General features: G+C 48.9%; 3 protein-coding genes across 6 annotated transcripts; 1 reads left to right on the forward strand and 2 right to left on the reverse strand.

Moving 5' to 3' along the window:
• Positions 1-282: 282 nt before the first annotated feature.
• On the reverse strand, positions 283-11,246 carry ddx42 (DEAD (Asp-Glu-Ala-Asp) box helicase 42). Its single transcript, XM_030348256.1, has 18 exons — positions 11,156-11,246; positions 10,450-10,701; positions 10,188-10,338; positions 10,038-10,099; positions 9,459-9,495; positions 8,956-9,108; positions 8,590-8,694; positions 7,848-7,967; positions 7,178-7,354; positions 6,557-6,685; positions 6,014-6,113; positions 5,290-5,337; positions 5,087-5,184; positions 4,059-4,335; positions 3,238-3,464; positions 2,934-3,044; positions 2,135-2,242; positions 283-1,779 (listed from the first exon to the last, which is right to left on the reverse strand). Exons 2-18 carry the CDS (start codon positions 10,692-10,694, stop codon positions 949-951), a joined length of 2,979 nt encoding a protein of 992 aa, XP_030204116.1. The 5' UTR covers positions 10,695-10,701; positions 11,156-11,246; the 3' UTR covers positions 283-948.
• Positions 11,247-11,332: 86 nt separating this feature from the next.
• On the forward strand, positions 11,333-22,282 carry strada (STE20 related adaptor alpha). 4 transcript variants are annotated; one of them, XM_030348641.1, is made up of 14 exons: positions 11,333-11,490; positions 11,676-11,762; positions 12,437-12,500; positions 12,794-12,851; positions 14,049-14,077; positions 16,025-16,127; positions 16,566-16,687; positions 17,134-17,242; positions 17,702-17,825; positions 18,139-18,310; positions 18,812-18,916; positions 19,839-20,098; positions 20,694-20,736; positions 21,340-22,282. In XM_030348641.1, exons 3-14 carry the CDS (start codon positions 12,489-12,491, stop codon positions 21,493-21,495), a joined length of 1,293 nt encoding a protein of 430 aa, XP_030204501.1. In that variant the 5' UTR covers positions 11,333-11,490; positions 11,676-11,762; positions 12,437-12,488; the 3' UTR covers positions 21,496-22,282. The 4 variants fall into 4 exon arrangements, with proteins under 4 accessions (XP_030204501.1, XP_030204518.1, XP_030204511.1 ...); XM_030348658.1 differs by lacking the exon at positions 14,049-14,077; XM_030348651.1 differs by lacking the exons at positions 12,794-12,851; positions 14,049-14,077.
• rnf113a (ring finger protein 113A) lies at positions 22,148-26,044 on the reverse strand. The gene is made up of 10 exons (XM_030348834.1): positions 25,868-26,044; positions 25,609-25,688; positions 25,427-25,522; positions 24,975-25,082; positions 24,581-24,690; positions 23,995-24,101; positions 23,805-23,894; positions 23,619-23,712; positions 22,590-22,696; positions 22,148-22,494 (listed from the first exon to the last, which is right to left on the reverse strand). Exons 1-10 carry the CDS (start codon positions 25,974-25,976, stop codon positions 22,427-22,429), a joined length of 969 nt encoding a protein of 322 aa, XP_030204694.1. The 5' UTR covers positions 25,977-26,044; the 3' UTR covers positions 22,148-22,426.
• Between the last annotated feature and the right edge of the window lie 225 nt (positions 26,045-26,269).

Below are 26,269 nucleotides of genomic sequence, written 5' to 3' on the forward strand. Positions count from 1 at the left end.
TGCAATTTGTTCTTGTTTTCTTTTGCGTGCAGACATTGGTGTCATGGAAACTGGGTTCAATGCCACTCATGCAAAACCATAATTCAAATTATTCTATAGGTCTTTTGCAAGTATTTATTCAAAATAATGCAATAATATATTCAATTTCGAAAAACGTGTGTTTGCATGAATACAATGCGTTGTGAAAGACTTTGACTGTTCTACTACAATTAAGTCAAGTCTGAACTTGATGTATCGAGTTGCAATAAAGAATCGATGGGACAGATTTCATGGACGAAATACAAAAATAGACAATATGTTCTTTAATCAAAACATCACTGGTGACAACTTTAAAAGGTAATTTGCGGAGCTTGAAGATACAATTTTAAAGCATGGACAATGAGATATGCCAGATGAAGGCACTTCTAAAAACTCAAACACAAGACTTGTTTATTCGTTATGTACCTACCACAAATGTGTTGTGCCAATGAAAAATAACAACTGTCGCAAATGATAGCATTGCAGTTCAAGAAAACACAAATACACACACAAACAAATGGGAAATACCCACGAAGGAGAGTACACCATCGGTTCTGCAAGCGTAGGAAGCGGCAGCTGGGCGAAGAGAACGAGTGAACGGACATGTCCTGACGGGAACGCTGACATATTTCACCTCTATTGCTCAACTCTCCACAATCACAGTCTGGAAGATCGCCCTGTACGGTCGACTAGGGCTGAGGACGGCCTGACACTCACAACTTGGCTCCTTGACCACTTCTTCTAAAACCCGGAGACGGCTTTCTCTTCTCCGGGGGACGTCGGGGTATGGGGTTCCCCCTGGTACCCTCTTAAGTCCCCCCCCGATGTCAGCCTTTCCAGATACGCAACCTGTCAACCTGCCCGCCCAACCAGTGTCCTGACGGGGAAGCTGTTGGTTGCTTCCCCGGTGGTCCCGGCTGGCGGACCGCCTCAGTTGTCCCACCGGCTCTTCTTGCGCTTCGGGGGGTCCGGCATAGCGAAGCTGTCCTCCCCCCCTTCCCCCTTGGGCTCCCCTCCTGCGGGCCTTGGCTCCCCTCCTGCCGGCCTGGCCTCCAGTCCTGCGGGCTTGTCCCCGCCCTCCCGGTCGCTCCTCCAATCATCTCTGTCCCTGCGGCCCTCGTCTCCGTTGCGGCCCTCGCCGTGCCGTGCGCTACCGTGGCGATCGCGGTCCCCGTGGCGATCGCGGTCCCGGTCTCCTTGCCGATCGCGGTCCCCGTGGCGTTCCCGCTCCCCGCCGCTGTGCCGATCGCCCCTGTCGCCGTGCCTGGAGTGGCCGTCTCCGTAGCGACCCCTGTCGTCGTCTCCTTGACGACCTTTATCCTCCTCTCCGTAGCGACCCCGGTCGTAGTCTCCGTGGCGACCTTTGTCCTCATCGCCGTAGCGACTCCTGTCCTCGTCGCCGTAACGACCCCTGTCCTCGTCGCCGTAGCGACCCCTGTCGTCGGCGGTGGCGGAGTGGCGGTCTCGGGGGGCGTCCCGCGGTGACGCCGGGGCGGGGGGGGGAGGGTAGCTGCCTGGGCTGCTGGGCACCGTGCTCAGCGAGCCCGCGCTGGCGAAGCCGGCCATCTTGGTTCCCACGGCGAACGGCGGCGGGGGGGCCATGGAGGAGCCGGCCCCCCGGGAGCGGTCCGGCCCGTCGGCGGCCTCCGTGGGCACCGAGCTCAGGCTGCCGGCGCTGGTCCAGCCCGAGGAGCTGTTGGACTTGGTGGTGAGCTTGGGGGAGATGCCCGACGCGGCCACAAAGTGGTTCTTGTACTGGGCCTGAGGGGGGAACGAGGAGACACGGGACAACCATGAGTCACCAGTCATCACCAGGGGGGATCAGTACCGGCCCTGGCTCACACACGGCCTCTGGAGCCGTATCGGGGTCGGGGTTCTCTGAGGGAGAGCTGACCATCTAGCGAGTCACTTCATGCCCTATGTCGAGTGTGAATTCAAATCTAATTAAAATCGAATCACAGCCTTACTGGATCAGATGGCGATGGCGCACAGACAAACAAAAGAAGCAATCAAAGGAACAAGAGGATGAGCAGTGATGCAGTGAGACAGCTGGCTGAAGCAGTGAGACAGCTGGCTGGGGGCGCAGACGGGAGCTCGGGGCCAGGGAGAGCCGTACCTGGAAGGCCGTCTTCATGGCAGTCATGCGGTCGCCCATGGCGCCCGTGGGGGGTTTGCCGTAGCCCTCGTAGCCCCCGGAGGACGAGAACAGACCTCCGCTGCGCTCCTGGGAAGAGGGAAACAAAGCTGGAATATTAGCTCCGGGGAAAGTTAGGACCCCCCACCCCTCTTACGCACTTATTGCACGTTGTACGTCCTTGAACTTAAAAATAGTACTTAGCATTGTGTAGCGTCTTATCCTAGCTATCTCTGTTGTACACGGGGAACGGGTTAACCTAGCGATGGTAAGTGCTTGGCACTTGTTTCTATGAACTTCCTTACTGTACCGACAGCGATTTATTGTCGTTTCTCTTACTTCTGACAAATGTACTTATTGTAAAGGGCTTTTTATGGTTCCACGTTCCCGCAACGCAAGGGGGGTTGCGGACCCCTTGCGTCCTTGCGGACCCTCCTTGCGTCCACCGCGAGGGCCTGACGTGCCCCTCCCAAAAATTTTAACCTTCCGTCGAGGCGACGAAGCAGCATGGGCTGTGATTGGTCCGCTCACTAAAACCCGACGCAGAACCGTAAAGCTTCGCGACTGCGTCGAAGCGTCTGCGTGGTCATTGCGTTGCGGGAACGTGGGACCATAAAAAGCCCTTAATTCACTTTGGATGATAAAAGCGTCTGCTAAATGCCCTTAATGTGAAGCGACGACGCTCGGGTTGGAGCAGTGCGCTCAGCCCACGTAGCTCAGGGTCGGTCTGTGTGTGAGCAGCAGCAGCACCGCAGGACGAGGGACGCTGCGGGAGACTCACCCCGCTGTCGGCCCCCAGGCCCGGCCGCTCCCGGTAGCCCAGACCGCCGCCTCCGATGTTCATCTTCTTCCCCTTGCCGCCCTTGAAGCGGGACTTCCTGAACCAGGGGTTCTGCGGGAGAACACCCACACACATTTGTTGTTTATATATTATGTGTACGCAATCAACAAGTGCATTAATTCAACCAAAAGGCGCCTCTAAATTAAATGTATTATTAAATGTATTATTAAAAATATCTCTCACACACACACACACACACACACACACACACACACACACACATCACTTCATTAATCCTATTCACCTGCATGGCCAAGTCCATCAGCTCCTTCGAAACGCTCTGATTGGCCCCTTCTAGGTTCCGGACGAGGTCCCCGGCGAATGACGTATCCTTATTGGTCAGGAGGGTGTAAGCCACACCCTTCTCTCCGGCGCGACCGGTTCGGCCGATCCTGTGCGTGTGCGTGTCGATGTCTCTCGCCACGTCGTAATTCACCACGGTGCGGATGGACGGGATGTCGAGACCACGAGCTACGGAGGGGAAAGGACCAATCAAACGATTGGAGACAAACAGACGGATAGAAGGGGCGACATTAGTCCGCCAGGTGCGACTGATTAGTCGCTACAAGCCGTTTGAAAATCGGCCTTTTCCCGTGTTTGAGTGACATCCCAAGTGGGCGTGTCCACCTAGATGTACGCCGGATATATCAGTCTACCAGCCTACCCGGTTTACTGTAGCAAATGTTGCTCATCTATCCGTCATGCATCTAGGTGGACACGCCCACCTGGGATGTCACTTAAGCACAGGAAAAGCACTTTCCAAATGCTTGTAAAGACTGAATCACACTCACAACTGGTGGCATAATTCACCCCTTTAACAAGTTCGTCGCTTCTTAAAAAGATTAATTTTAAGAGTGAGATAGACCGGAAGGTACGGGAGATAGTGGGGAGGACATGCTGAAGAGGACCACGGGCAGGAATCAAACCCGGGTCGCAGCGATCAGGACTGAGACTTAGTGGTACGCGCTCCACCTGGTGAAAGTCACTTGCATAATGCAACGATGGAAATGTAGCGGGTTAAAAACAACGGTCTCCTCTGCTGAGAGTTCTCCGGGGGTCACCCACCCGCCACGTCGGTGGCCACCAGGACGGGCAGGTTCTGCTTCTTGAAGTCGGCGATGACCTTGTTTCTCTCGCTCTGGTCCATGTCCCCGTGCAGGAGACCCAGGCTGTGGCCCTCCTGGATCAGGTTGGCAGCCAGCTCGTCGCAGTTGGCCTTCTTGGTGACGAAGATGAGCACCGAGCCCGACGAGGTGAACTCCACCAGCCGCCGGGTCAGCCAGTTCCACTTCTCCGCCCCGCCCAGCAGCATCTCCACCACCTGGGTCACGTCCTCGTTGGCCTGGAGACGCAGAGAGATGCATCACTACTCGACCTCGTGCACTATGCACACACATTACAGTTCTGAGGAGTGGTGCTGATGATGACGACGTGTTGGCGACGAAGGTTTTAAAGACGAGGATCAATTGCACGTGTGTGTGTGTGTGTGTGTGTGTGTGTGTGTGTGTGTGTGTGTGTGTGTGGTCATAAAGAACAATGTGTGCAGGGTAGAGGAAACCGTGGTGGTGTTTATGCAAATGTCCACCACAGCATTTTAATATCATGTTATGGTCGATGAAAGTAACTCATATAATCCTCGTTGGGAACTGTGGTATAATCAGAATAACCCATTATGAACATGGTACATTCTCTTTTATGGTTTATTCTTAATGTATATACAAATACTAATAATGTCACTTGTAAGAGAACCGTTTACCAACTGAAATGTCTGACTTGAATGCTTACCGACTCCTGCAGAACACTCTGAAGTACATGGAGTTTGAGTTTCAGTTGGGCTAAAACGCCAATCTTAGGCATGTCTTATTTACGATCATTGTTAGGTGTGTGACTTGTGTGAAGTTGTGTAATTTATTTGAATGATTGATGCATGATTTGCTGCTATTTGCCCTTTTCTCCTGCCACACAGAGACCACAATGGAATTAAGCCTTCGGGCTTTATGGTGTCATCCCTGACTATTTATGTATTTTAATGTATGATACTGAGTACTGTTCATATTTTATATCAAAATGGTCAAATAAAAATCAATCCCTACCTCGCCGATATCCCCCTGCACCACACGAATGGGGTCCGTCAGGATGTCGCGGGCCAGCCTCTCGATCTTCTTGCGGAAGGTGGCGCTGAACAGGAGAGCTGTTGGGGGGGGGGACGGCAGATTAAAAGGCGGCTCAAATTGACGGATGAACTGGGGCAGACGCCTCCAGTGAAACACAAAGACCTCAGCAGACGGTCACTCACTCTGTCTGTCTGGACGGACGTGGCTCGCGACGGATCTCACTTGATACTCTGTTGAAAAAAGGGCAAAATGTAAGGGCCGTTATTTGATGCAAACATGTAGTCTGTACGCAGCCTCTGATTAACAGCCCAGTGTGCAGAGGGAAACTGTAATTGGGCTCATGTGCGTTAGCTCGGCTAGCGTTAGCACACTTAGCCTCAAGGTTAGGGTATCTGCAGGTTTCAGCAAGTCAAATTTAAGACTTTTTAATACCACCTTGATTGAAATTTAAGACCTAAAATACACAATGCTGGGGGGAATCCCGCTGTATTAAAACCCAAGCATAGCATGTGTGTCACTCAATGAGACTCATTCACCTACCCATTGTCGCATACTAGCTAGCGAGCACGCAGATAATCGTTTATATATGCAGCTAGCAAGAAAGAAACCTCTCGACATGTCCTTCCTGAAAAGTCCCACGAGAAAAATAAAAATAAAAATAGTCCTGCCCCGACAAATTGAAGACCTTGTGTTAAAGTATTTAAGACCAGCATATGAAATTTGTAACAAATTTGAGACTTTTCAAGGCCATAAATTTAGAAACATGTATTTAAGACTTTTTAAGACTTATTAAGGATGCGCGAACACCCTGCTCCAGGTATAAGAGGAACTGTAATGAAAAATGTATTGAAGGTAATTCGAGGAGATGAGTGTAGGTGCGTGGCCGTGCCGGCGGCGCCAACCCACCGAAGCCCATGTCGAACATGCGGTCGGCCTCGTCGAACACCAGGTAGGAGACCCTCTGCAGCGATGTGGCCTTCTTCTTCACGTGGTCGATCAGCCGGCCCTGTGGAGGGGGAGGGGGGGGCGCCGATGGCAGAACAGACACCGTGATGAGCACCCGCTGTTCGTGCATTTCAAATCAGTGCAGGAACTAAAAGGAAGGAACTATACTGAATCAGGGTGATTAAACATCTCCTGGCTCCACCCAAACATCCGATTTCATTTCTCAGAAAGACTTTTGCGTGCCGATTCTTTGGTCCTTCGTGATGGGGAGTAGTGTGACGTACGCGTGTTTGTGTGTATGGTGAGTCAACAATTACTGTTTGCTTTGGTTACATTCACGGTGACGACTTCCGCTAAAAGCTCTACGGCAGAAACGGAACAACAAAGTAATTGTGACCAATTATAGCGACCGTTTTATATGTTCATGGTGAAGCCAGGAGAGTCATGATGGCGTCATCACCGGTACCAGTAAGAGTCTTTAACCCCCCCCCGCCCTCAGCTTACCGGGGTGCAGACCACGATCTCGGCCCCCTCCTGCAGAGCTTTGGCCTGCTCCCACATGCTGCCCCCGCCGTACACTGCCACTGAGCGCAGGGAGTAGGCCTTCCCGAAGCGCTTGCACTCCGTGTGGATCTGGGGACGGACGGACAACAGGGAGGCTCTTCAACAGCGACCTCTTGGGGTTGATCCAGTGTTTCCCTTATATGCAGCATACAGGCTGTGGCACAGCGCCCCTGCTGGATGACTGGCAGCACTGCACTCAACCATGCAAACAATATTACTTATTTTTTTGTTAGCCATTTTTGGATTTATTTGTAAATATATTAATTATATTTAACAATAAGAATGAGTTTATAGGTTGGTTGCAATTCGCTTTATTTAAAAAAAAAAAATGTATCATAGCTTCCCCCTACTTAAAGATTAGTTGTTACGTTGTCATTATAAGAAATATCGTGGAAAAAATATTGACAGCCGGATTTTGCTAAAGAAGAATAAAAAGGCCATGACGCTACTGTAGCCGTCATAAGCTCATGAAGGCCTTTAGGAAGGAAGCAGCCAGAGAAAAAAGAAACACAGCGAGTGCCTTGATACACACCTCCAGAGGCCTCTCTCGGTGGTCCCTACCTGCTGACACAGCTCCCTGGTGGGGCACACGATGATGGCGATGGGGCCGTCTCCGGGCTCCAGCTCCTTCTGGTCCATGATGTGCACCAGCATGGGCCAGATGAAGGCCGCCGTCTTACCGCTGCCCGTCTTGGCGATGCCGATCATGTCTCGACCGGCCAGCGCTATGGGCACGCCCTGTGACCGCCACGAGGGAACAGAGCCAACGAGCAGACGGTATTTATTGTGGATACTCCATTTCATGAATCTAAAAGGGTACTTTAGGCAAGATTAAAGAGCGATAATTTGAGTGTAATCTGCTTTTTTAGATTGGTCATCGCCATCTGCCTGCCATTAGTCAGATGAATGGTTGAATATCTGTCTCTCTCTCTCACTGTGCCTGCCTCTTTAAGACCCACTTTTTATTTTGGACCGCTCCAAGCTATTTCTGACCAGTCATGCGTCCTTTTCCCTGAAGGATCGGGGAATCCATCTTCCCCGTCATTCACATTAATTCTATTTTTAAAGTCTTCTAATGTAGCTCTTTTGCCTTCTCTCTCTTTCCAACTCTGAAATCATATCTACAACCCATTAATGTTAGCCTCTTGAATAACTCTAATTTGCACATTTCATATGAATTTAGCGGTAAGACCAAAACCCAAACTGAGGATAGAGTGCATTCACACAGTACCTGGCACTGAATAGGAGTGGGCTTCGTGTACTCCGACTTCCGAATCTGGTGCATGAGCTGCTCGTCAAACCCAAAGTGGGCGAAGCTCGTGGACGGCTTGGGTGGGACGGCCCCGGACACCTAGAAGAGAGGAGGGGAAAAGGGTGGCGGTGAGGAAGGTGAAAACGATCCAGATGCGATGCGAAGACCACTGTGTGTTTGTTTGTGCTTTTGTTAATGCAGTTACTAAATGAATAGCAGTATACATTTCCACCATGTACCTTTTTTCCTTCTAATTCACTATGTTTATGTCTGTTCTAGCGTGTTGCGGTGACTGCGACTTGATGCCCGGACTCTTTTCACCGGCCAGCACCCCATCATAAATTTTAAATTTTTTGCATGCATTAACCTATACGGCAATTATGGCCCCCATGGCGCTCCTGACCAAGCCTTGAAGGAAGGATCCCCAACTATGCATTTCTTCTCAAGATTTCTTCCTTGCTGATTTAAGGGAGTTTTTTCTTGCCCTTGTGGGGGCTTGGGTCAAGGGGGGTCTTATAAATAGTTGGCCTGTTAAGCCCTTGGAGACTGTAAAGGTGATTAAGGGCTATGCAAATAAAATTGAATTTAATTGAAGGGACAGGTCAAGGACGAGGAGAGATGTATGGATGAACACCTGAAACCATCGTCAGCACAGTGCAAAGATACAAGTGCTTAAGGAATGGAAGTCTGCGCTGTGCGTGTGCGGGAAGATCTGACTCACCCGCAGGTTCAGCTTGTGTCTGAGCTCCGACACCTGGATGGCGTTCAGGCCGTGGAGCTCTTCGTGCTCGTTGTAGAAGTTCCTCTCGAACGGCGGATAGTCAATCTACCAAAGAGACGGACACGTTTTTTGGCAATCTAAAAAAAAAAGAGACTCACACTTTCTTTTTAAACACTGGGAATAAAAGGATTCACTTCAACACGAAAACATAGGGACCAATAATGTGTAGGAAAAATGCAGAGCACATCTTGTCGATTTTGCCGAACTGTAACAGACTGTTAACAGACGCGTTGTAAATCAAAAGTTGTACAAAAAGTCTCCTGCGCTCCGAGGGAACAGAGGTCGGGCCAGGGGCTCAAGGGTCACCTCCGAGTGGTCTATGGGCGGGAGCGGCAAGATGATCTTCTTCGTGGTCGGAGGGATGGGGTTGCCATCGCTGTCGTAGTCGATTTGGTCGTCCTCGTCCTCCAGACTCAGGCCCGCGTTGGGGTTCTCTGCCATGTAGCGGAAATAAGCCTCCTGCACAGAGCACAGCAGGGTGCATTAGCCAGCGCCCAGGTTCCCTGCTCAGCGCGACACGGGGACAGGCCAGGCAGTGCACTCACACACACACACACACACACCTAGTCGGAAATCAGTTTCAGGACCAAGGGCAGAATAATTATCAGTACTTCCAAAAGCCATTGTTTACCAATGCAGAGAATATACAAAGGAAAAAGATTAAGAGGCCGTCGTTAAGGAAATCCCCCAGGAGTAGCACGTAACATGAATATCAGTATGGGGAGGGGGGGGGGGGGGACTGGAAGGACAGTGACACCTCTGGTTTAAATGACATGCGTTGCGTTGAGGACTTTGGACGGCTCACTCACTTGTTCATCTTCTTCTTCAATGTCATCGCGAATACCCCTGGAAAGACAAGCGGAAAAAAACATCCCTGCGACCTGTTCAGAGACCCATGGCACCCCTCACCCCCTCACTTTCTCCCATGATACAACTGTTCTACAAATGTGTACAACGTATATTTACATGGTTTGGCATGTGTGATGCTTTTAGGCCAAATGTTAAAGAAATGCTTCCAAACAGCTTTATATGACAATGCCCAATGTAGAAGCAATACTTTTTGTTTGAGTCCCAAAATGAGAATTGAATCAGGTCTTATTTCCATTGTTTATATATATCTTTTAACCCTACACGTTGCACATTTTTCATTTCAGCCATTACTTTTGTTTGAAACTATTTGAAAAGGCGAGGTCAAATCAAAGCCATCCACTAAATGTCTTAATGGATAACTTTGTTATAATCCGTTAGTTAAATCGTTTAAAAACGAAAGTGATGGCTGCAGCAAAAAAAGAACAACATGCCGGTTTAAAGTAGTGTAAAGTGCATAGTGTGCACTTGCACAAGGACCTACAGTTAAAATGGAACAAGGCCACATAACAAAGTCTTACTTGTCAGCGTTCTTCTCCTTTTCCTTCTCCTCCAGCTTCCTCATGTCTTTGGCGGCTTGGCTCTGAAACAGAGAATCACCCTAAAGTTAAGACCATCGGAGGGAAAAACACAAACAGTGCATTTGGTCTCTGCGTCAGCCTCCATCTCACCTCAACCTCTGCCATGAAAGCATCCAGGGGGTCGTCCTCGCTGTCGGAGCCCCCGCCCGGCTGCATCTGCTGCCTGGTCGGGGAGTTCTCGGCCGGTATGTACGGCAGATCCACACCGCTCCCAGCCTCCTCCTCGTCATCTTCAAAATACCTGAAGGAAGCAGAGAAACGAGACGCATGAACCGCATGGATGTTGAGGGAGTGCGTGTGAATAAATAAATAAATAAGAGGAAGACGAAGACTCAGGATGAAGTTTACTCACGCATTCTCTTCGTCGAAATTTGCTCTTTTGGTTCCGATTTTGTAAAACGAGGGGAGCTGCTGGTTCTTGCCGTATCCACTAGCGGATCCTGCCGGAACGAACGACGTGTGGGAGTTGTGGGGCAGCCTGGGCTCTTCTTTTTTCCCTCCTCCACCTCCGCCTCCTCCGGCTCCCAGTCCCCCGAGAGCAAACCCCCCGAACCCAAAACCTCGCTTGCCACTTGGCCCACCTTTATTCCAGTTCATGGTTCAGCTGTGGAGGAACAGTGAATGAGGAGAGCAGGCCACATCTTTCAGACACGCAGTTTTAAAATACGACGACACGCGCATCCGATTGTTGTGATCCAACAGCATCCGTCAGTGCTCAGAGTATGTAGCCGTTAGCATTGAGCTGCTACCACTGGCAGTTAGTCCAGTTTAACTCATCGATCAGCTCGGGTTGTGAGGAGGTCGTAAAGACAACACGTTTCATGGTGATATGCATTGGCAATCAGCCATAGATTAACACAGGACGTTTTATAATTTAAGGCCGCAAACCGGACAAGCACCGAGACGGTGGGCGGGCTAAGGCTAGGTGTGCTAAAGGTAGCCGAGCTAACACACACACATGAGACCCATTAAAGGTTACTTCTGGAAACCAGGACCGTTTATCATAGGCTGTGTGCGCACTAAATGTTAACATCACATTAAGGGCCGTACATATTTACCTTTTTTCTGACCCCAAAGACGTGTTTTCAATTCGACCCTAAATGGAGCTGTGCGTCATCAGTCTGCGTCATGACATTGCTCCAACGCGACGCGGCCAGTGTTGCCAGATTGGGCTAGATTTCGCTGCAGCCAGTATTGCCAGATAGGCTGGAAATCTGGCCCAATCTGGCAACGCGGGACGCGGAGCCAATCAGAGCCAGCGCGTCGCGGAGTGTCAACACGTCCAGGAGCGATGGCCCCCTAGTGCTTTATCATCCACAAATACGCTTTATTATACACTTAGAATTTACATTGAAGAGCTCGAACGGATATTAATGCGAATAGTATACCCCGGGTATGTAGTCGGTGGATCAAAACATCCCGTTTTTGTAGACGATAATTAGATTTACATGAGCTAGCTAACGTTTGGCCGTAGCCGCACTTTAAACCACACGGCGGGTCGATTTACAGTATCTTTAAACCCGAGCTTTGAAATTAATAATCAAAGTAATTCAAACTGTTTCTGCCCTGTATGTCTAGGAACAGTGTGGGTAGGTTCTCGGACCAATCATCAGATGTGGACCACAGCATCGAGAAGAGGGCAACAGACACGTATCGCATCGTTAGGTGCGTAACTATATTGCGATATAACTATATATAACGTATTATTTGCACCCATTGAAGTGTAAGCCGTTAATTAACAGGAATTATGTGAATATATAGTGATTTTACATCGGAATGCATCATGGGATGTTTTGGTGGTGGTGCTACTCCGCCATTTTGAGAGGACTCGAGAGAGTTGTAGTGTACTGTCAGATCATAAATCAACTGAATATACCGTCCGTCACCTCACGGTGATAAAGAGATTGATTTGCCGGATCTTGCATGATAAACTGTGTGGCAGTTTCGAGCACAACAATGCATTAGCATAATTAAAAGTCATTATGAGATTGATATCTAAAAAGTGACCAAAATAACATCAACACAATATCTAACATGCAAATTGTTCCTGTGCTTTCAAAATGCCAGCAGCCATTGAGTTGTGACGTCAGAACGTACAAGCCCTCTGAAATGGCATTTGATTTTGTCATAACACTAGTGATATTAGGAGAGCTGACGAGAGGGTATTTATAGGGGACCTCTGAATTCATCATTTCCTAATCCTAACTCAGAAACAATAATGCATTTCCGTGTCAGCTATCTCACCTCAAGCACTCTTTATTTTGCACGTTTAAAGGGTGAAAGTCAGACAGAGTGAATTCTACTGTTCTGTTTCACGGTGGTTATACTTTTCTCTGCAGATATTCTCCGGATGAGTTTTTGAAACTATAGGTTTCACAGTCGACCGGATCCATGTCTTTTCTTGTAAGTTGATCTGGAATTTTGCTTGTCAACAGAGAAATTATTTCCTTCTCTCTCATGCTTCAGTAGAGCATTTCTCACCATCACGCCTAAACCAACTGGTGTCCTTACCAGGTTATTTACATTGGATGTTACCTTGTTAATTTTCTAAATGTGGGGAAAACATCTTCAAGCTGGGTGGTCTTTGGTTCAGGGTTTCAAATGTGGTTACCGTTATGTGCGGCCTTCCCTCATTGTACTCTCTGTATTTCTCTCTTTTTTCCATGTGTGTTTTTCACCTTCTCTCTGTCTGTCAGCGTTGGGTAACAGAAAAGTTGAGTGTGGAGAGCCTGAGGGATTTGGAGTTATTTGGAGGTGAGGTTTCAATGCAAGCCAGGTTACAATCTACTGCCACATTAAGTTGTATTATAACCACCAAATTGCACATAGGTATAACACACATTTACTTAAGAGTGTACCACTAACCTGACAACAAAAATGACCTAAAAGTATAGCTCTTTTCTTTGCTCTTTAATGCAACAGCTATTGCAAGCATTTTGGCTCGAGCGGTTTTATTTCCATTCAACCCATACGTCTTAGCAGTGGCAGTTACCCTTATTGCCATTATGGGGAAAAAAATAGGGCTCAAATGTGTGGCTGCTTTTTGTTCCTCCTTGGTTGGCTGTTGGTCATATTTTTCCTATAGAAGTTGTAGTTTATTGATGGCATGTGATGGAATCCTATTGACCTACTGTATGCATTGGCTTTGCACATTTAGGTATTTTGCTAGTGCATTTATTTCTATACAAAGTAATATTACCAATAATGAATACATAATATTTGATACGGCACCCTCCCTTTAACTATTTTTAGTGTCAAGGAAAATGTAATGAATATGAATAAATATACAAGAAAGCGTGCTAGGAGGTCAAATGGTAGTTGGAATAATGATTATGATATGTATATCCTAATGTTTGTATAAACTTATGTTAGAATATAAAGTCGATTATTTGATGAAGTGATGATGATGGGGAAATTAATATTGTAACCTAATCTATCGTCAAGGTTAGGCGTTTAGAAATATGTCATCGGCTGGCCTATTCGTAGTGCAAGCTTTGCCTCATTTCCATTCCCTGCTGTTCTGTATGCTCACGGCTGCATGCTGCGACGCAGGTCGGATTCATGTCCCCGCTTCGCTTCGTCCGATTCATGACATCATACTGAATCAGGAATCGACATGAATCGAGGGATTTAACAAAGAAATCATTCACGTTACTTGGGCCCACAGATTGAACAATTGTCATTGCCGCACATTTTTTTGGGCTGCAAGGATAAAGTCGGAAGCCCTAACACGCAAATAAGCATCCACTTTAATTTCACAGTGTTGGCAAACTCTTGCTATTGTCTGCTTACACGTCTAAAACATTGTTTTATAAAAGCACACGGTGCAGGCGAATCCCGGAGCCGTAGTCGACCTCCCGCAGACACTCACAGATGCTAAACCAAAGCTGTTCCTGTTTGTTTTATTTGTTTGGTGTTCTGATGTCATTGATGTGGGCTTTTCTATCCCAGAGCAAGCTCAGGGATACTCCCTCAGGAAAGTAAGTGTGGCCTTGAGGCCACGGCTCCCCCCCCCCCCCCCCCCCCCCCCCCCCCCCCCCTCCACGTGCATGTGTGAATGTGTGCCCACCATGCAGTGTTATCGTGTGTATGTACTAATGTACGCATTCGTGTGTGTTGTGTATGTGGTACAACTCACCATTCTCAATGCTGTGGCACCTTCATGCATGAGCTTCTGACTTAAAGGCGAACTCCCCAGGTGGAAGTCCCGCCTCTTCATTTAGGGAGACTTCTGATTGGCCAGATGCAGAGACGGTTGAATGGGGTGGAAGGGGCCAGTGATGATGGGTGTCATATTAGGGGATGAACGATAAGACTGATTAGCCAGAATTATTTGTGTTATCGTTTTGAATTGTTATTGTTTTTTTTTTCTGAGCACTGCGTTGACTGTTCTGGTCAGAATGTGGCTTAATGAAATTGATCACAGTGTAAGGAAAACCAAATGTTGCCCAGGCGATCAACAACATGAACTACGTTTCGGGGGAAAAATTAGCTTTTCAAATCGGAATGACGGAGAAACCAAATCCCGGCCCAATGACGTAACGGTGCATACACGTTTTACATAAGTACCAGGTATTTAATTCCCCCTTGTGGACGGACACTGGGTCTACCTCGAGACAACAGGGTTCAACTCCTACCCCAAAATATTGCTTTAGGTTTTTTTATTTGACAATTCATACAGTGTAGTAAAAACAAGAGTTCTCTTGAAGGCATGATGCTGTTGAAATCAACTATCTTCTAACTCTGTTGGCATAGAGAGAAGTCCTGGCATGTTTTTTCATTTTATTAATGATTCTGGTCTAGTAACGTTGTTTTCGGAGGTCTATTATCACACCGAGGTCCTAGACCTGTGCAGTGTGCACCGTGTATGGCTCGTCTTTCACATTGCTCCAGCAAAGTGCAGCATGCCATGGCACCGTTCTCCGACACCGGAGCTTAGAACAATCTCGAGGCAAATAAGGAGATGTTCCACTGACTGCTGATGCACCTTACCCATGTGAACATGTGTATATTATCCACAGTATAGTTAGAATGTACAGTCCATTAAAAGAGATGGAGTGGATCTCCGGGCTGCTGCTGAATTGTTTGGTTTGTCCGAGAAAGTTTCCACAGTAAAAAGCCAGAGGTCACTGGACAGTATAAAAAAGGCAAATACCGTGCTTGAAACACTCATAAGATCCCCAGAGCGCTGAACTAGCTTATTAGCATCATAGGTCCCATTCATCTCCGCAAAGATGGTACTACTGCCATACTGTTTGTAACGGCATTTATTTTCTTTAGATCTTACGTGATGTAGTTCACCATTCGTGATGTGATGTTCCACTACAGTTTTGCGTTAACACTTTTAACACCGTTTTGTTGTGTCTTTGGAAAGTGCACTGTGTCTCACACTGAAACACACACACACCAACGTTTCAATGTTGTCGAACGACCATTAAACCTGCATGTGATATTGGACATAACATCGACTGAGTGTTTCCAGGTAACATAGGATTCAACTTATATTTGTCTCGCTCCATAAAGTGCTGCTGGGCAATATATACAGTCAATGTCTTCACAGTGAAATGACACCAGATGTTATTAACTTGTTTCTATTGATACGAAGCTTGGCAGATCAATTATCTCGTGCACCAATGTTGTGCACCCCTTCCGGTTCAATGCGAGTGTCGGCATCCTATCCACAGAAACAACCACCTCTCCCAGTTGTTAACGGGCCATCTACCGTCATTACTACCTCCCAACCAACATGGCTCCACCACCACCATTGTTGCTATATATTGCCCAGCTCTGCCTCCCAGCAGTCTGCACAGAAGCGTCTGTCCCGTGCTTTGGTCCCGATCACATGCCTTATTGAGCCTGAGCCCACGTTGGCCTTGAGGCCCGGCCCCGGACCACAGCTCTGACCCCTCTCTCGCCCCGCCCCACAGGCCCATGAGGACAGCAGAGGCAGTCTGACCTCGCTCGCCCGCTGGGACACCATGGCCAGCTTCCAGCCCGACAGCTCCGCCTACGAGCTGCTGACCGTCATCGGTGAGGGAAGAGAGAGAGAGAGAGAGAGAGAGAGAGAGAGAGAGAGAGAGATGCCCCCCCCCCCCCCGCCCGTGCGCACAATGCATGCAGACACAAATATCACAGATAGAATCCATGTCAGACTTTACATTTTACATTTCAATGTGATTTATTTATTGTCTAAAGACTGTGTTTGGTTGCAAAAGTTTCAGTGTGTTATTTTTAAATGCATGCTTTGCAATGCACACAGGCGCTTTTAATGCAGTAGAAAATAAAGTGGGAGAGATGTAACCCAATGAGTTTAGAATAGCAGCTAGAAGGTACACCTTATTACTTTAACACACAACAGTTGAAATGGAATGGAGAGTTGAAAGTTGTAGTATTGGTAATATATATATAACTGTGTCTCTCTCTCTCTCTCTCTCTCTCTCTCTCTCTCTCTCTCTCTCTCTCTCTCAGGTCAGGGCCTGGAGGACCTGATGACCGTGAACCTGGCCCGCTACAAGCCCACCGGGGAACACGTGGCCATCCGCCGCATCGCCCTGGAGTCCTGCACCAATGAGATGGTGGCCTTCCTGCAGGTCTGTCCCACTGCTCCACCCGTCTCACTGCTCCACCTGTCTCACTGCCTCACACTGCTCTAGGCGTCGTGGTCTTCATTGACTCTCTGAGTGTACATTTGGATAAGAACCAGGCCCTAGGAGACTCCACCCCACCCTCATGCCCCTCCCCCTCCCTTATGCCCCTCCCTCTCCTCTTCATAGACTCCTCCTACATTACAAAACACCCTCATCCAACCCATGTACTCCTCTCTTCCGTTCCGAGTCACTCAACACACAGTAGTGTGTCCACTACTGTCACACATCATCCTATCCATTCCCCCCTTTAATGTCTGAGACGTGACGTAAAGCTGAGTTATAATACCGTTGTGTCCTCTTCCTCTTTCTGCTGTGTCCTCTGCCTCTTCCTCTTGTGTCCTCTTCCTGTTATGTCGTCGTCCTCTTCCTCTTCCTGTTGTCTGCCGCAGGGGGAGCTTCTGGTGTCCAAGCTGTTCCACCACCCCAGTATTCTTCCCTACAGGAGCATCTTCATAGCACAAAATGAGCTGTGGATTATCAACCCCTTCATGGCCTATGGTAAGAGGGAGAGAGGGAGGGAGGGAGGGAGGGAGGGAGGGAGGAGAGAGGGAGGGGGGAAGGAGGGAGAGACGGAGGAGGGAGGGAGGGAGGGAGCAGGGAGGGAGACCATTGGACGCTGTTGAACAGAACGGATGTTGTGATACTGATGGCCTCATATTTATGTTTTAAGCGATCTGTTTGCCCTACAACCTCTTTATAATTGGCAGGTTTATGTTGGGCAGGAACAGCAGCTGTAACTGATACATTTGAAAGGGCATTATAATAAAAAGGACAATAACATCTTTAGTATATTTATTATATATGTTTCTTAAAGAGATTAGAAAAACATTTTTCCTTGGAGCACTCTAAAGGAACTTTAAACATCCAACTGAAACAAATTCTGCATGACTCTTAAGGGCTCTCGATTTCAAACTATTCTCCAACACACCGCTGTTGTTCTGTCCCCTCTTGTCCCAGGCTCCGCCCGAGACCTGATCAGCTCCCACTTCATGGACGGTATGAGCGAGCTGGCCATCGCCTACATCCTGCTGGGCATGCTCAAGGCGCTGGAGTACATCCACCACATGGGCTACGTGCACCGGTGAGGAACGGCCTGTAGGGGGCGTCAGTGGGTGCTGCCCCTCTTGAGGGAGCTGAGGAGAGGAAGGGGATCTAAGCTTGTGTGTGTCTTTCTGTGTGTGTGTGTGTGTGTGTGTGTGTGTGTGTGTGTGTATGTCTCTTTCTCTGTCTATGTGTGTGTGTCTCTGTCTGTGTGTGTCTGTGTCTCTGTGTGTGTCTGTCTTTGTATGTGTCTGTCTTTGTGTGTGTCTGTCTGTGTGTGTATCTCCGTCTATGTGTCTGTGTGTGTGTCTGCGTGTGTGTGTGTGTGTGTGCGCCTGCGTGTGCGCTTCCAGGAGTGTGAAGGCGAGCCACGTGCTGATCGCGGCCGACGGCCAGGTGTGCATGTCGGGCCTGAGGAGCATCTTCAGCCTGATCCGCCACGGCCAGCGGGCCAAGGTGGTCCACGACTTCCCCCCCTACAGCGTCAAGGTCCTGCCCTGGCTCAGCCCCGAGGTGCTGCAGCAGGTACTGGACGACCCCCCACCCCCCCATTCTCAACCCTCACCCCTCACTGCTAGAGGAGACGCACCACACCGCCACACAAACACACCGCTGCTTTCCTCTGAATGCTTGTATGCTCCAAACAAACATCCTTGGTTTTCAATATTCAATTGCAATTGTATAGCCCTTCACAGTAACAGTCTCAAAGGGCTGAACAGGCCGTGTTTTCATGACCCCCCCCTAACCCTAGCCTCCCAGGGGGCAAGAAAAAAATCGTGAGAAGGAACGCAGAGTGGGGGATCCCTCCTTCAGAGATGGGGGATCCTTCCTTCAGAGTGGGGGATCCCTCCTTCAGAGTGGGGGAGCCCTCCTTCAGAGTGGGGGAGCCCTCCTTCCAGGGATTATCAGTGCAATGGAGGCCATACAATTGACATACATACATTCAGGAAAAACATTGAGGCAATAATATAAAATCTTGGATTGAGGAAGGGTGTGAGTGTTTGTGTTGTGTCTCTTCCTCTGCAGAACCTGCAGGGCTACGACTTCCGCTCGGACATCTACAGCCTGGGCATCACGGCCTGTGAGCTGGCCAACGGACACGTGCCCTTCAAAGACATGCCCGCAACACAGGTGAGAAGAGGCTTCTTTATTTTGCTGTGGCTGTAGAGGTCAGAGTTCATGGCTGTAGCAGGTGCACTGTTAAACCCACAGATCTCATGTGGTCACAGAATTGACCCGTCACTCTGAGTTCAACATGTAACATGTGGTCTTTATTTGAAGCTATACCTTTTATAAATGTACTTTGTTTACTATAACGTTGGCCTCATGCTTAACTTATGCAGCTTGGCATTATTTCCTCACACACTTCTCAACAGTGATTATGTTCTTATGATTACATTTCGTGCATAACCCAGAAAAGGTGTTTTTGACCTCCAAAGGGCTTACTCTGTACAACAGCGGCGTTGTGTGCTGTAAATAATGACTAGGGTGTAGATTAATGTGCAGAGGGAGGCAGGGAGAGAAGGGGGGGGTCATGGGGTGGACCAGCACCACCTAACCTCACCTGACTACAACTTAACACACCTAACCCACCTGACTACAACTTAACACACCTAACCCTCCTGACTACAACTTAACACACCTAACCCTCCTGACTATAACTTAACACACCTAACCCTCCTGACTATAACTTAACACACCTAACCCTCCTGACTACAACTTAACACACCTAACCCTCCTGACTATAACTTAACACACCTAACCTCACCTAACCCCAACTGAATACAATTCACCTCCACCTAAACCCCGCCTGCCCCACCTAACCACACCTTACACCACCTAACCCCACTCAACCCGCCTCAACCACACCTAACCCCACACCTAATCGCACCTCCCCTCCTCCTCACCCCTCCCCCCCCTCCTCCCCCCCATCCTCACCCCCTCCCCCTCCTCCCCTCCAATCCCCCTCTCCTCACCCCTCCCCCTCCTCCTCCCCTCCTCCCTCCTCACCCCCTCCCCTCCTCCTTCCCCCCCCCCCCCCCTCTCCCCCCAGATGCTGCTGGAGAAGCTGAACGGCACGGTGCCCTGCCTGCTGGACTCCACCACCATCCCCCCCGAGGAGCTCTCCATGAAGCCCTCGCGCTCCGGGGCCGACTCGGGCATCTGCGAGGGCCCCGGGGCCTGCGGGGCCCGCCACTCCAACGGGGACCCCTCGACGGCCTCCTCGGCGGGGGGGCACCCCTACAGCCGCACCCTGTCGCCGCAGTTCCACGCCTTCGTGGAGCTCTGCCTGCAGAGGGAGCCCGAGAAGAGGTGAGGGGGGAGGGGGGGGGGGAGGGGGGGAGGAGAGAGGAGGGCAGCCCCCGGGGAGAGGGACGGGGAGGGGGGGAAAGAGGAGTAAGAGACTCTGGGGAGGGGTGGAGGAGATACAGTAGGAGGGAAGGGGTGGAGGGGAGAGGAGGAGGAGGAGGATCTGGGGAGGGTTGGAGGAGGAGGAGGAGGAGGAGGAGACTCTGTGGAGGAGATGGGAGGAGGAGGAGGAGGAGGAGGAGGAGGAGGAGGAGGAGGATCTGGGGAGGGTTGGAGGAGGAGGAGGAGGAGGAGGAGGATCTGGGGAGGGTTGGAGGAGGAGGAGGAGGAGGAGGAGGAGGAGAGGGCTGGGAGGTGTAGGCTGGAGGAACACAGTGATCGTGTGGGGACGACATGCATGTCTCCAGGCACATCAAACTGATGCTGTTCCTAGCCACTAGTTGGCGACAGTGATGCAGGAAATCTAGGATTAGATTTTCTCCAGGATTTACGATAATGGGAGTCTTGCTGATTGGTGTACTTCCTGTTTTTTTTTTTTTTTCTCTTCTCAGATTGTACAAATGACTGGTTACATAAAATGAACCCCTTTCTCTTTCAGACCGTCGGCCACCACGCTCATCGGCCATCCCTTCTTCAAACAGGTGTGTAGACCACATGTATGACACAACATGCTACCGTCGGCTACCGCTATCCTAACTGTCAACAGCTTCTGGCACTGTCGCACCAAAATGAACCGGGGGCGAAATATGTACCGCCTACGTTATCTGCGTCGAAACATTACGTCATCGATCTACGGGATTGTCCGTTGCCAGGCAGTTTAAAAAAAAAAACCTTCGCGCTCATCAAGACGAAATAACATAATACAGATAACACTTGTTTTTACTTTATATTTGTATTGTATTGAATTTAGCTCGTAAACTGAGTGTTTAAAGTGTATCGTAGTTTATATGTGTATTGTATTTAATTGTTTAATCAAATTTAGCTAGTAAACTGAGTGTTTAAAGTGCATCGTAGTGTAGCTAGCTTATGTTGATTTAATTTAGATAATAGACGTCATCGTTCGACACGATCATCAGTTGCCAGGCAGGTTTGGTATTTTCAAACGCGGATTACGTAGGCGGTGCAACTTTCGCCCCCGGTACAATTTTGGTGTGACAGCAGCCCTGCACTCCTCAACTGAATCCCCTTCAGTCTTTTTTTAAATCATTTAAACTCTTAAAATGTATTTCGAATGTTTGCCCCAGATCAAGAGGCGTCCGTCGGAGGCGCTGCCCGAGCTCTTCCGGCCCCTGACCCCCATCACCTCCTTCGACGGCCCCCAGGCCCAGGGCTCCACGGCGGGGCTGTCCAGCCTGGAGTCAGGCCTCAGCCACCTGGAGGTGGACGACTGGGACTTCTGACCGGCGCCGACGCAGACGCAGGGACGACGGGCCGGGGAGTGGAGGCGCCGGTTCCCGGACCGGCCTCACTTTCAACCAGTCCTCGGGTTGAAACTAGTTTTTCTGATGTACATAATTCCACAGTGAACTGACCAGTGAAGACCTCCGCCACATTGGGGGGGGGGGGTCTCCGATGTATTTCTGCTCTACCGTTGGGGTCCATGTAGTGCCCGCTCCTAACCGAGCGCTCCTTGTTTGATAGCGGATGCTTTAAGTGTTAACCGGCGGCTTGGAGTCTTAGTTTGGAGATGCTCACGACGAACAGAGTCGTCAGACGAGGCTGCCGACTGGTCAGAAGGTGGATGCTACCTCTTATTGGCTAATCGCTTTCTGCACTTATAGACTCTGCGGTGTGTGTGTGTGGGCGGTGGGGTGAGACACTCCTGGTTTTAGCGTCGGCCTTGCAAAGGCTCACTACTCGTTTACAGCGGAGCTCCGGTTCGTTCTCCAGTATTTTCCTCTCCCCCTTCGGATCCACGTCTGTTACAACGCAGCCCGTCCCTCTGGCGAGCGGCTCAGGAGGCCTGAGGATGTATGATGAGGCACGGGGTGCGTTTCATGAATGCCGTGTCGCATACGTCAAACGTGAATGTCACTATGGTGCTCGTTTTTTGTTTTTCTGGTTCGCATGTACACTTCAGCAGCAGCAGAAGAAGAAGAAAAAAAGTCAAAGAATGTTTTTTGCTAAATGTCACACCGGATAAAAGTTCACTTGTTTATTAAAATGTAGAAAAAAACAAACTGAAAACGGTTCCCTTCAATCCTTCGGTTCAGTAAACAAGGCAGTTGATAATGGAAAAAATATCACTTTATACAAAAACAGTCAAGAGGACAGACGGGTACAGACATACAGACGGGTACAGACGGAACACGGACGGGTTGGGGACAGGGGCTAGTCGTCCTCCTCGGACGGCGGCTGGTCCAGTAAGGCCTGCTGTTTCTGGATCTTCGCCATCAACTCTGAAAGCAACGAGAACATGGTAGTTCATCACTGATCCTCCGTGCCTTCCCCCAGAGTATCGACCCATGTGTTGGGGTGGGGGGTTGTGGCTCACCTTTAGCGGGGTTGAAGACGCCGTTGGTCTGGGTGTTGCACACGTAGCAGCGCTGCGACTTGCGGTAATGCTGCAGGGCGCAGGTCTCACAGAAGTAGTGCCGGCACCTGGAACACAGGAGAGTCTTAGGCTGCGTTCCAAATCAAATTTTTACACAGCGGGGCGGGGCGGGCTGAAGAGTCTTAGGCTGCGTTCCAAAACACATACTTTTAACACAGTCTTACTGTACGTTGTCACCAAAAGCTGTAAAGCGTTTGAGTGATAAACGCCCATTCACTTTCTATTAGACATGAGCGATAAAGCGATAGGAGCGATAAAACGCTTGAGCGACAGCTTCGAAGCTGTAAATGAGAGTTGAAAACAGCTCAACTCGAAGCAAATGAGCCAGTAGCGTTTCGGCTGCGAACGACCGGCAGCCAATCGGAATGTAGATGTCTCTCGCCGGCGCGGGACTGAGTAAACATACGCGCCAGCGCGATATGAGCTGTAAATATTTTCGTTTTGAGTTGCGTTTTGAGCCATTCGGCGAGTTTGCATCTTTTACAGCTTTTGGTGTGAACGTTCAGTTGGTCTGTTTTCCAAATCGCACACTTTAGAAACGGCGGTCCATTGGCTCAAAGACTTGCAAGTCATTTCCAGTTAACTGAGCTGAATGCCGCTTTAGTGGGCTGAACCGTTGCAGACTAAGGCTGTTTTGAATGCGTATCAACGCAGGTGTAAGTAACATAATGCACTATAGCTTAAAGGAGCCACGACTCACTTGGTGAGGATGGGGTTTTTAAAGGAGCCACGACTCACTTGGTGATGATCAGGTTCTTAAAGGAGCCACGACTCGCTTAGTGGTGATGAGGTTCTTAAAGGAGCCACGACTCACTTGGTGATGATCAGGTTCTTAAAGGAGCCACGACTCACTTAGTGGTGATGAGGTTCTTAAAGGAGCCACCACTCACTTAGTGGTGATGATCAGGTCCTTAAAGGAGCCACCACTCACTTAGTGATGATGGGGTTCTTAAAGGAGCCGCGACTCACTTGGTGATGATGGGGTTCTTGAAGGAGCCCCGGCAGATGAAGCACTTAAAGGGAAGGTCCTCTTCGTCGCTGCTCACCTCGTAGTTCTCCTCGTCTAGATTCACAGAAACCACAATAAGAGTCATCCCTTTAATCTCAGTCCATTATTAAATTCAGAACCATGCGAGGGGCCCTTGAAGAGCGTACCGTTGGCCCCGTAGCGACCCTCCTCCATCTCCCTCTCAATCTGCCAGCCGTGTTTGTAGTCCGATCGATCGTGGAGGAACTTGCAGCTGTCTGTCGACGGGCAGAAAAAACAACACAAAAGGAGTTTTTAGGGATGCATACGTTTTGATTTGCGACGGTCGGTTTCAAAGTAAAAGCCCCCCCTCCACACCGCCGAATCCACAGAAGCCGGTCTCCTTGTAGTCCTTGCAGATGTCCGGCTGGTAGTCCCATCGCACCGTCGCTCTCAGGTGCTCTGGAGCTCTGATTGGTCCCTTCCTGGTGAGGGGGGGGGGGGGTGAGAGAATCTGGATTATAACCAAACTCAACACATTGGAAGTGTAACGACCACATCATACACTTGCAAAGTTCTGAGGAATTTGGTTTGCATGTCCTGTAAACTGCAATTCATTTTAATGATATATTATCTACCAATTATATTTTAGAAAAACGAGGCTTGCTTGATTGCCATCTTTGAAGAAGGTTGCTATTGCAGTTGAAAACCCATTCACAATGGGTGCGTCTCTTTACACATTGACAGAATCCACTAATTTAATTAATCTTCCTCTATAATCATCCAAACTATTGCAACTTTTCATTTTCACTATCCTTGAATCATGGATGAACCCCTTATAGAAACACTGCATTTTCTATTTGAATATTCTCGCCAGCGAACCGGTTTGGAGGATGATGACGCCGGCCATGTGTGATGTTGTACATTCATATTATAACGCACGAGTGCTGCTGCTGCCCCCTACCTGACCATGCCGGAGGAGGCGTTGCCCATGGTAGTGTCCTTGGGCTTTATGTACTTGGTGTAGTTGTTGATGCCGCGGTAGATCTTATCGTCCTCTTTACCGGTCAGCTCCTGGTCACGGGACAACGGTTTATTAATGATAACATAATGAGGAACGGTTTCTCATCTGACGGAATTAGTAAACACACCACACACTTTTTTTGAATTTTACTTGGATTTTTGTTGTTTCATAGCCCAAACAAGATTATATTTTTGTTTATCTATTAATACTCTAGCGGAGACAATAAAACACTCAACACTTCTGTTGTTTTGAAAAATGATGCCTGCATTTAGCCGTAGTTTAACAAAGTAAAACTGAGATGAGTGATAGTGTCTCTGTGACCCTGGAGACTCACCTCCTGCACTTTCTGACTGCGTTCGAAGATGGCCTGGTGGTCCTTGTCTTTCTCCGTGTCCAGCTCGTAGATCGCCGTGGCTCCCATGTCGTCTGGGCCCTCGGGTTTCTAGTCAAACGGGAGAGGTTTATTAATTTAATTAGTCTGTTTTCCAGCCGTGGGTGCATCAATCTTCATATGCGGACTGCTTGGATGATCCAGTTGTTCTACTGTTGCAAGTTTAGTATGATGTAGTATGATGCTAGATTTTTCCTTAGATTCCCTAGTCTAAAATAATTATTCAACATTAGAGTACATTTATTACAGCACAAAGAAAAGCCAGCAAGTGACCAGTCATTACATACAGTGAAAACTTATAAAGATGCAACACCAAGATATATATAGAGACATCAATTACGATTTTAAGGTCTGAGGTCTTCATGAATGATTCGTATGAACAAATTCCAACTCACTGCTGAGCGAGTGGACTTGTACGCCACGGTTATCTTCTTCTCCTTCGTCTCCTCATCCTCGCTGGAGGAAACGGCTTCCTTCTCGACCTTCTTGGACTGCAGGGGGAAGAAGACATCAGCACAAGAACAGAACATCACAACAACGACCATCAGTGAGCCATGGTAGAAACAGGGCATCTTACTCGCTGAACCATGGGATTGACTTTGGCGTCTTTCTTTTCTCTTCGCACAACGTTGTTTCTTTCCTCCTCGCTGCTGCCATCTGAAATAAACACACACAGAATCACTTTAATGCCTTAAGGTCAGCCACATTCTACCATAATGATAACAGTGGTGTAATACATGGTTGTGCATGGCTAGGCTCTGCAAAACAGACAAAGTGTCCCTGCAGATGATCGACTGTAACTTCCACTTGGACGAGTTTAACCGTATTTTACGTACCTTTATCACTGTTGCTCGCTTTCCTTTTTCGGCCGGCGAATTTCTTTGTAGACTTTTTAAAGATGAAAGAGCAAGTAGGCTTAGCTTCAGCCTCCTCTGGATCCGCCATCTTCCAAACTGGCTCACAAACAAACTGCAGCGGGGAAACAGCGACCCCTGGCGGCCTGGAGGTGAGCCGCTCCTCGGTGCAGCAGCGATCCCTAGCGGCCTGTAGGACATGGACATCCAACGTCCAAGTGCTGTCACGTGATTCCACTTGCCACCCCAACTGACGTCACTGGCTAATGACTGAAACAACCTAATAATGCATTGAATTTATTTAGCGCTTTTCTAGACACTCAAAGACGCCTAACATTGCAAAAACATGCGTTTGTGAAATGAGTTTTAGGTTTCATAAACATC

The sequence above is a fragment of the Gadus morhua genome, chromosome 2 (assembly GCF_902167405.1).
Source record: "Gadus morhua chromosome 2, gadMor3.0, whole genome shotgun sequence".
Classification (NCBI taxonomy): Eukaryota; Metazoa; Chordata; class Actinopteri; order Gadiformes; family Gadidae; genus Gadus; species Gadus morhua.